The 10,539-nt window shown below is 36.1% G+C and overlaps 1 protein-coding gene across 19 annotated transcripts in view; it reads left to right on the forward strand.

Moving 5' to 3' along the window:
- Pot1 (protection of telomeres 1) overlaps positions 1–10,267 on the forward strand; it is a 101,570-nt gene extending 91,303 nt beyond the window's left edge. For 18 of the 19 annotated variants that reach the window (XM_074064021.1, XM_074064033.1, XM_020180261.2 and 15 more), the window contains 2 exons: positions 5,634–5,739; positions 7,170–8,276. In XM_074064021.1, coding sequence (XP_073920122.1) covers positions 5,634–5,739; positions 7,170–7,282 — 219 coding nt within the window. In that variant the 3' untranslated portion in view covers positions 7,283–8,276. Of the gene's footprint in view, positions 1–5,633; positions 5,740–7,169; positions 8,277–8,535 lie in introns of those variants that run through there. The other variant, XM_020180265.2, reaches the window with a different exon arrangement.
- The last annotated feature ends 272 nt before the right edge of the window (positions 10,268–10,539 follow it).

Below are 10,539 nucleotides of genomic sequence, written 5' to 3' on the forward strand. Positions count from 1 at the left end.
TGATCTGATATTAAGATCCATGATCCATTTTGAGTTAATATTGGTATAGGGTGATATACATGGATCTAGTTTCAGTTTTTTGCAGACTGCTAACCATTTTCCCAGCAGTTTTTGTTGAAGATGCTGTCTTTTCTCCATTGTATATGTTTAGCGCCTTTGTCAAAGACAAGTTGGTTATAGTTGTGTGGCTTCATATCTGGGTCCTCTTATTCTGTTCCACCAGTCTTCATGTCTGTTGTTGTGCCAGTACCATGCTGTTTTTTTTGTTACTGCTTTGTAATGTAGTTTGAAGTCAGGTATTGTGATACCTCTACCATTGTTCTTTTGACTGAGTATTCGTGTCCTCTTGTGTTTCCATATAAATTTAACAGTAGATTTTTCACTCTCTTTAATGAATGTCATTGGAATTTTGATGGGAATTGTATTAAACATGAGGATTACTTTTGGGAGTATAGAAATTTTTACTATGTTGATTCTGCCAATCCATGAGCATGGGAGATCTCTCCACTTTCTGTAGTCTTCCTCAATCTCTTTATTCAGAAATGTATAGTTTTCATTGTAGAGGTCGTTCACGTCCTTTGTTAGGTTTACACCTAGGTATTTGATTTTTTTTGAGGCTATTGTAAATGGAATTGTTTTCATATATTCTTTTTCATTTTGTTCAATATTAGTGTATAGAAATGCTAATGATTTTTCTATGTTCATTTTATATCCTGTGAATATGCTATAGCTATTGATGGTGTCTAGGAGCTTTTGAGTAGAGTTTTTTGGGTCTTTAAGGTATAGGATCATGTCATCTGTAAATAGGGGCATCCTTGTCTGGTTCCTTGTTTTAGAGGGAATGGTTTCAGTTTTTCTCTGTTAAGTATAATGCTGGCTGTAGATTTGTCATATATAGCTTTTGTGATGTTGAGGTACTTTCCTTCTATTCCTAGTTTTCTTTGAGCTTTTATCATGAAATGGTGTTGGATCTTATCAAAGGCTTTTTCTGCATCTATTGAGATGATCAAGTGGTTTTTGTCTTTGCTTCTGTTAATGTGGTTTATTACGTTTATTGTTTTTCGTATGTTGAACTACCACTGCACCCCTGGGATGAAGCCTACTTGGTCGTGGTGAATAATCTTTTTGATGTGTTGTTGAATTCAGTTTGCCATTATTTTGTTGTGGATTTGCATCAATGTTCATTAAGGAGATTGGCCTATAGTTCTCCTTTTTGGAGGTGTCTTTGCCTGGTTTTCGGATAAGTGTAATACTGGCTTCATAAAATGTGTTAGGCAGTTTTCCTTCCCTTTCTATTTTGTGGAACAGTTTAAGGAGGGTTGGTATCAGTTCTTCTTTAAAGGTCTGATAGAATTCAGCAGAGAATCCTTCAGGTCCTGGACTTTTCTTTTTTGGGAGACTCTTGATTGCTGCTTCAATTTTAGTTTGTGTTATAGATCTATTCAGGTGATTAATATCCTCTTGGTTCAGTTTTGGATGATCATATGTATCTAGAAATCTGTCCATTTCTTTAACATTTTCGAATTTATCTGAATATAGGTTCTCGAAGTAGTCTCTGAAGATTTCCTAGACTTCGATGGTGTTTGTTGTTATCTCCCCTTTTGCATTCCTGATTCTATTAATTTGGGTTTTTTCTCTCCTCATTTTAGTCAGGTTTGCCAGGGGTCTGTCAATCTTGTTTATTATTTCAAAGAACCAACTTTTTGTTTCATTGATTCTTTGTATGGTTTTTTTGGTTTCTGTTTCATTGATTTTAGCTCTTATTTTTATTATTTCTCTCCTATTTGTTTTGGGATTTGCTTGTTCTTGTTTTTCTGTTATTTTGAGATATATCATTAGGTCCTTGATTTGGGATCTTTCGGACTTTTTAATATATACACTCATGGCTATAAACTTTCCTCTCAGGACTGCCTTAGCTGTGTCCCATAGGTTCCGGTAGGTTGTGTTTTCATTTTCATTGACTCCCAGGAACCTTTTAATATCCTCTTTTATTTCATCAATCACCCATTGTTCATTAAGCAGTGAGTTACTCAGTTTCCAACTGTTTGCATGGTTTTTGTCTTTACTTTTCTTGTTGAGTTCTAGTTTTATTGCATTGTGATCATGTAGAATGCATGGTATGATTTCTGTTTTCTTATATTTGCTGAGACTTGCTTTGTGCCCTAGGATATGATCTGTTTTGGAGAAAGTTCCATGGGCTGCTGAGAAGAATGTATATTGTGTAGAAGTTGGATGAAATGTTCTGTAGACATCAAGTAGGTCCGTTTGATCTATTGTATATTTTAGATCTAGGATTTCTTTATTGATTTTTTCTTTGGATGACCTATCTATTGATGATAGTTGGGTGTTACAGTCTCCCACAACCACTGTGTTGGAGTTAATATATGCTTTTAGGTCCTTCAGGGTATGTTTGATGAAACTGGATGCGTTGACATTGGGTGCATATAGGTTGTTATTTCCTTTTGGTCTATTTCCCTTTTATTAGTATGGAATGTCCTTCTTTATCTCGTTTGATCAATGTAGGTTTGAAGTCTACTTTGTCAGAGATAAGTATTGCTACTCCTGCCTGTTTTTAGGGACCATTGGCTTGGTACATCTTCTTCCAGCCTTTCATCCTAAGCCTATGCTTTTTTCTGTCTGTGAGATGGGTCTCCGTAAGCAACAAATTGTTAGATCTTCCTTTTTAATCTATTTCATCAAACAGTGCCTTTTGATGGGGGAATTAAGTCCGTTAACATTAAGTTTTAGTACTGATGGGTATGGTGATTCCTGTCTTTTAGTTGTCTTAGTTGTTTGAAGGTTTGATTGTGTGTACCTAAGTTGAGTTTACTCTCTACTCTCTAGCTTTTTCTTTTCCTGTGGTTTGGTGCTGCCTGTCTTTTCATGGTTAAGTTGGGTGTCACTTTCTGTGTGCAGAATCCCTTGAAGAATCTTTTGTAGTGGTGGCTTTGTGGTCACATATTGTTTTAGTTTCTGCTTATCATGGAAGACTTTTATTGCTCCATCTATTTTGAATGATAGTTTTTCTGGGTAGAGTATCCTGGGGTTGAAGTTATTTTCATTCCGTGCCTGGAAGATCTCACCCCAAGCTCTTCTTGCTTTTAATGTTTCTGTTGAGAAGTCTGCTGTGATTTTGATGGGTTTACCTGTGTATATGATTTGTTTTTTCTCTCTTACAGCCTTCCATATTCTTTCTCTAGTTTCTGTACTTGTTTTGATGATGATATGCCATGGGGTATTTCTATTTTGATCTGGTCTGTTTCGTGTTTTGGAGGCCTCTTGCACATGTATGGGAATAGATTTCTCTAGATTTGGGAAACTTTCTGTTATTATTTTGTTGAATATTTTACATATTCCCTTTGCTTGCACCTCTTCTCCTTCTTCTATGCCCATGATTCTCATGTTTGGTCTTTTGATGGAGTCGGTGAGTGCTTGCATTTTCTTTTCACAGGTGTTGAGTTGTTTAACTAGTAGTTCTTCGGTTTTTTCCTTTAATTACCATTTCATCTTTGAGTTCTGAGATTCTGTCTTCTGTTTTTTCTATTCTGCTGGATTGGCCTTTCATTTTGTTTTGCAATTCTGTTTCATTCTTTTTTCTGAGGCTTTTCATTTCCTGAGTCCCTTCCTCTTTAATGTTGTCCTTTTTTGCCCTGAGTTCATTTATCTCTTTATTAATCGTGTTATTTGTTTCACTTTGGTGTTTATACAGTGCTTCTATGGTTTCTTTTATTTCTTCTTGTGCTTTTTCAAATTCTCTATTTTTGTTGTCTTGGAATTTCTTGAGTGTCTCCTTACATTTTGTTTGACCCTATCCAGTATCATCTCTATAAAATTCTCATTGATTACTTGGAGGATTTCATCTTTCAGATTATTCTTGTGGGGTTCATTGGGTCCTTTGGCATAGTTTATCTTCGTTTTGTTGGAGTCTGGATCTGAGTATCTGTTTTCTTCATTTCCCTCTGGTTCCTGTACTAATTTTTTGCTGTGGGGAAACTGGTTTCCTTGTTTTTCTGTCTTCCCATCATTGCCTTTGGTGGTGTTATTGTCCCTGTACTGTGTGCAATTAAGTATTTTCTAGCTTGTAATAATAACACTGATGATATTTAGAATGGAAGGGTTTGAGGACTTGGAAAGCAAAGAAGTTAACGAAAAAGGGAAAAACAAATAAATAAAAAGTAGAGAAAAACAAAACAACAAAAAAGTTTCAAAGATATAAACAGGGAGAGATAGTGTACTAATCAACAGTAAGCTGAATAGGCATTAGAGAGACAGATAATTGAAAATAAAAAATGAAAAATAGAAATAAAAAATAAATGAAAAAAAATTAAATATCTCCAAGTTCAAATGCAATAAAGTTTCAGTCTTAATAATTTTTGTGTTCGTCCCTCATCCTCCAATCCTGGAGATAGTTTCTCAGAAGTAGTTCTTTCGTTGTCTTATCAAAGGGGAAAAAAACTAAAAAAAAACAAAAACAAACAAAATAACATAAAACTAAAAAAAAACCCACAAAGTGTCCCAAGTTCAAATGCAATACAGTTTCAGTAAGTTTTTCAGCATGCAGGTGTAGTTTGGTTGTTGTCTCATCAATGGTAGGGAGATAAAAACAAGAGTCTATAGACAGTTCTGTGGATGGCTATCTGAGGCTGAGGCTCACTTTCCCACTGCTGTCAGCCTGCTGTTGCTGGTGGCTTTATTTATTCAGATCTCAGGAGTGAGCTTAACACTCACCTGGCCCTGAAGGCTTTGTTTACTTAGAGTTCTTTTGGGCATGACTACACTTATACAAGCTTTCCCCTTTCCAAGCACAGTGGGGGAGGTGACACTTCACCCGCTTTCTCAGGCTGGTGTGTGTATTTACAGTTCACATGGGAAGTGGGCCTTCCCTCTCTCCTGTGTAGTTTTCCTACCACCGCCACTTTTACAAGCTTTCCCACTCCCGGTTGCTGGGCTTGTGCCGCTGCTCCTGCCTTCTCTAGCTGGCTTGTTTTTTTACAGTTCTGTGAGGGATTTCCCTTACCCCGCCCTCTTTGCTATGTGTCTTTTTGTTCTTATTGCTTATTACTCAGTTTCTCCTTTTTTCCCCTGGGTGGGGGTCTGTCCAGGGGACTATGGTGATCTGGCCCAGGGTTGTCTGTGGGAGTACCGCGTACCGCTTAGCTCACCTTGTAGTTCACATTTTCCCAAGCCGTCTGGGCACTGGTGTCTGGCGGCAGCACGGGAGCCCTCCTGGTTTCTCCATTTAACATGAAGTGGTGATGCTCTGTGCAGGCTGGAGGTGTGGAGGGGTCAAAGTTTTGCCTCTTCTTGTTTGTTTTTCCTGTAAGGTGTTCTCCAGTGTCTCTCCAAGATTTTACTTTAGGAAGCATGCTTTCTGCTTCCTCCCTCTAGCAGGCATCTTGGAATCTTGGTCTTTCACTCATGCAAGGCCTCGGCTATGGGTCTGGGACTCAGCTCCCACACCAGCAGGGTTTTGTCTCTCTCGATGGGAACCCCAAACTGCTCCAACACCACCATGCTGCAGTCACAGCACCCGTGCCACTAATCTATTTTAGTAAATTAGATAATACTGAAATACTTCTGTGTTAATTATAACTAATGATTAATATCATTTCCTTTATCCTAATTTTTTCAAGAGCAAATTTTTCCAGATTCCAGCATCAGAAATCCTAATGGATGATGACCTTCAGAGAAGTATGGATATGATCATGAATATGTTTTGTCCTCCGGGAGTAAAAATTGGTAGGCAATAATATTTAACCAATCCTTCTGTCTCTTTTTCTTGAAATAGCATCTGGCTTATACCTAATCTGTGGACTTTATAAGTCTGAAAACTGATAGGCACTAGTGGTTCACACCTGTAATCCTAGCTACTTAAGAGGCTAATATTGGGAGGATCTTGATTTGAGGCCAGCCTTTGCAAATAGTTAGCAAGACCCCTTCCCCAAAATAATCAGAGCAAAATGGGCTAGAGATGTGGCTCAGTGGTAGAGTGCCTGCTTTGCAAGTGTGAAGCCCTGAACTTAAACACCAGTCCTTAATTTTATTATATATAAATGAATCACATATAAATTTAAATAATTTTAATCACAAGCACATTTGACACTGAGTTTGTGCATTAAAACATTTTATTTGAAATTAAACCAAAAGGGGATGGAATTTTGACAAGAACTATTACCTGTAATGAGCAGCATGTATCCAGTTTGATTCACTGATGAACTTTCTATTCAGTGTTAACTAGCCTCAGATTGCTCACATTTTTATATCACAGTTCTGTGAGATTTAGTCACTTCTGCAAGAGCATGTGATCAATCAGTTAGGTCTGCTTCAGATCAGAGGGCAGTTTTTCTTCTGTGTCCATTGTTTCTATATCGGTGAAACTTGCAGATCTGAATCATATTGAGACTATTTGTTTCTTCTCACAATTTTTATCAGTAGTAAAGTTTAGCTGCTACAGATTTAGCTAATTTAATTTTTATGGGTTATTTATTTAGTAGGGCTTATAGCAGCTTTCAGTTTATAAAAATTCTAAAATGATAGAGGAGTTTTTTCATTTGTAACATAAGTCTGTTTTCAGTTTTAATTTGTGATTGCCATTTGAATTATTGTGGCAAGGTTGCTAGAACTAAAATCCCCAGACCTTGGAAGATTTTGATACACATTGACACACTGTTTTTCAAAAACATTTTACCTATTTATATTTCTACCCACGGTGTAGGAGTGTGTGTTTCACTTTACCATTACTAAAATTGATTGCTGTATTAAAAGTCTTTTTGACTTGAACTTGAGGAAACAAAAGTCTTTTCTAGAAGCTATAGATTTGTTGTAATCACAACCAAACCCGGGAAGTGGCATCTGTGGATGAATGCCTGCACTGTCTGGACTGCTACATACCTGCTACTTGCTGAGAGGTTCAGCTGGACAGGTATAAGGGCTTAAGCTGATTTGAAATTCAGATTCAGTTGTTTTTTAGTGAATTAAGAAAAATATGGAGGTCAGCAGGGGAAAGGCATAAAAAAGTGATGAGACAGCTTATTATCATTGCGCTAAAATATTTTGAAAACCCTATACTGAATCAGCTTTGTTGTTAGGAAAAAATCAAATTAGTCTCAACTGCCAGAGTTATTTGTTTACTTTTACTGGCTAAATAGAATTTTCTTTTTGATTTATAGATACATATCCATGGTTAGAATGCTTTATCAAGTCATATAATGTCACAAATGGAGTGGAGCCACAAATTTGCTATCAAATTTTTGACACTACAGTTGCAGAAGATTGTATCTAATATTGCCATTCAACTTAAAATTACTGTAATTTTAGAAAATGTTACTACCGTGAGATCCTTATAAATACAGACAAGACTTGCAATTCACACTTTCATTAATATTTTAGATTTTTTTATAAACATAAATTCTATCTTAATGATGTCTTCTTCTGAATATGTTAAAATGTTCTTATTTCTTATAATATCCAGTATGATAACTTACAGGGAAATAAAAGAAAAGGCACATTAAATAAATAAGCACTGTTTTCATTTGCTATTTACAGTTTGTTTAAGGAAGCAATTTTGTTACCCTACACAAAAAAATCACCCTTGCCAGTTTTTTCATGTATCAGACACTGATTTCTGTATCATCCACCATCCCTAGTAAGATTCCTTTTACTGTCTTGATTTTTATATGAGCAGTGTTAATAATGTCAACACATGTGTGGCATTAAAAGATGTCCTTACCTTCAATTTCTCACCTCTTAGTGGTAAATAGTACCTACTGGTTTTGTTTTTTTGTACAGAGGTATCTGAATAACTTAGTTCTGCCTGAAGAAGTGTTTGTTTCAGAGAGCCACAGTGTATTAAAAGGGTGATTTACTTTAAATAGATGTAGCAGAATTATTTTCTTGGATGCTCGTCTCTTTGACCTCAATTGTGTATCTTGATTGCTTGTTTCTCTCTGTGATATTGGAAATTATTTCATGACAACTTAATATGGTGATGATATTTAGTGACTTGTTTATATTATCTTCTTTAATAGTGTTGTGTAAAACATAATTATATTGCAAATTTTTTAATAACTAAATGAGATGTTAACTCAATATAATAGTCTGCTTTTTATCTGGCAGTGTTTGTCAAATTTAAAATCATGAATATTCCATTTTACACAAACATAACTATATAGTGTATGTATGTATGTATACGTTTGTGTATTTATTTACTAAAACTGAGAGATACAGATCTGCCTCATTCACTGTTAGTGAAGAATAAATAAATGCACACATTTCAACTGTTTCATTTATTTGCTATATGTTGAGTGGTGGAATGGTACAATGAGGCAGAGAATCAAAGATGGTGCTATAGTTTGGATCTTGAATGTGCCCAGAAGTCCATGTGTTAAAGGCATGGTCACTGGCTGTGGCGATATTGGGAGGTGTAGAACCTTTAAGAGGTGGGACATAGTGGGAGGAAAATGGATCATTGGTTGCGTAGCCTTGAAGGGAATATTGAGACCCTGGCCCCTCCCCCTCTCTCTCTTTGCTTCCCAGCTGCCATGATCATGCCTCCTCTGCCATGTGATCCTGACACAGGTCCAGAACAACAAGGCTAAGGGACCATGGCTTGAAACCGAGAATCTGAGCCCAAATAAACTTTTCCTACTTAGAAACGGACTGTCCCAGGTATCTAGTCACAGTAACAGAAAGCTTACTAACAAAGGTATGGCAATGCAGCAGACATTTAGAGCCCTCTACATACCATGCATTTATTATTAATAAAAGTAATATGTACTATTAAAAGCTTTACATAGCATACATATGTAAAGTTGAATTCATGATCTAGCTGGTACCCAGTTTTAAGACTGTTTTCCCTAAGGCATGTACATGTGTTTAATAGAATCATAAACATAATTCTTCATTTTTTCTTTTGTCACATTTTATAGTGGATTAAGTATTTTTCATTTCTGAACACATAGAAGAAACTCATTGCTTATAATAAGTCAGCGTAAGTAACATCAGTGGATAATTCTCTGATTATTTTACTTTCTACTTCTGTTGTGATTTTTTTTTGTCCAAATCTTTCATTTCTTTGATTTGAAAATTTTCATTTTTATAATAATATATCCTTGTTATCTGTTTTGTTATTTATTACCTTTAGTTAATATTATTTCATTATTATTTTGGGATGTATTTTTTCCAGCGTTATTTCCCCTATAAAATAATTCTGGAGACCCTGGGGCCTGATTTCACCATATTCTCTAGAGGTTTTTAGGTGATCAGAATTTTGCAGACCAGTCCAGGCTGCCAAATGCAGATTAGGACCGTCATGACACACTTGTTTGGAAATAATTATTTAATACTTTGATGAATTCCTAGTGAAAGGAATAATAATGTAGGAAAGGAAAACATCTTGTATGATGCTTTTCAGCAAGAATTTCAGGTTCTGTGAATGTTATGAGTCACATTCTAGTACATCACGTTAGTGGAAGGAAAATATCTCATCACCTTTTGGCCCCTGAGAATCTCTGAGTAGTTCCAAATCCTTTTTACTCATGCATTTCAAGAAAAAGGGACTTTGCTAATAAAAGCTGGGCAGGATGATTTGCCTTTGCCCTGTGGTACTTAGAAGTAGTATTAACACTCACTGATGAGCAGGACCCCATAAGTTCACTCAGGTATGTGACATCATATCTTCTTTTGGAGGTCAGGAAGTTAATAATGCTCTGTATTATTTTCCCTGCTGCATTGTGATTTAGGCTGTTAGGCAATTTGAGAACAGTTAGGGTCCCAAAGTCATGATCTTAGATGGGGATAAATGTCTTTTCCATTCAGGGCTGCATTTGATGGGTTGAAAGTGTCAGGCTTCCATTACTGTGATAAGAATGTGTCACTGTACATGGGGGCAGTCCCTCAGATCTGTCAGTTGTGAAGCATGGATAGTTCATAGACATCTCTGCTGCTTTTAGACTAACATAATAACACCTTGATGAATGTCTTTTGTTGTTTTTTACTTCAAATCTAGGTACAGGTCACATGGTATACTGTGCATGTGTATTCTTTGTGTTCTCCTTGAAGGTGCTATATTGTCATTTACCTGGGAACTTAAACCATAGCTACCAAAGAAAACTTCTTAACGTGTAAAAATTGCTTTTATTTCAACTGTGGTGCACAATATTTTGAAGAGTTGGAGCATGTATCTGTTAAAAACCTTAACTTTCCTATCATCCATTAGCAAAAGTGTTACTTCAAATATTGATTAAACAAAAGCATCTTTTTATATACATGCCTGAATCTTTTCTATACCATTAGAGTGTTCCCCCCCCCCCACTTTAGAATATAAATTTCCAGATAAAAGACAGTTGGTCTTTATACGGACAATTCTTCAGATTTTTGCCCTGCATTAAAAGGCAAAGTCCTTCTAGAAATTGCAAGTTTCTTACCCAGGTTAGCTGCTTCATAAGTGACTGTCTGTCCCAAGCTTCCATAACAGTTAATACATATCTGTACATATAGTTAATACAGGTCTCTCATAGCACTTCAGGGAAGTTAAGACAT

This window comes from Castor canadensis, chromosome 2 (assembly GCF_047511655.1).
Source record: "Castor canadensis chromosome 2, mCasCan1.hap1v2, whole genome shotgun sequence".
Taxonomy (NCBI): domain Eukaryota; kingdom Metazoa; phylum Chordata; class Mammalia; order Rodentia; family Castoridae; genus Castor; species Castor canadensis.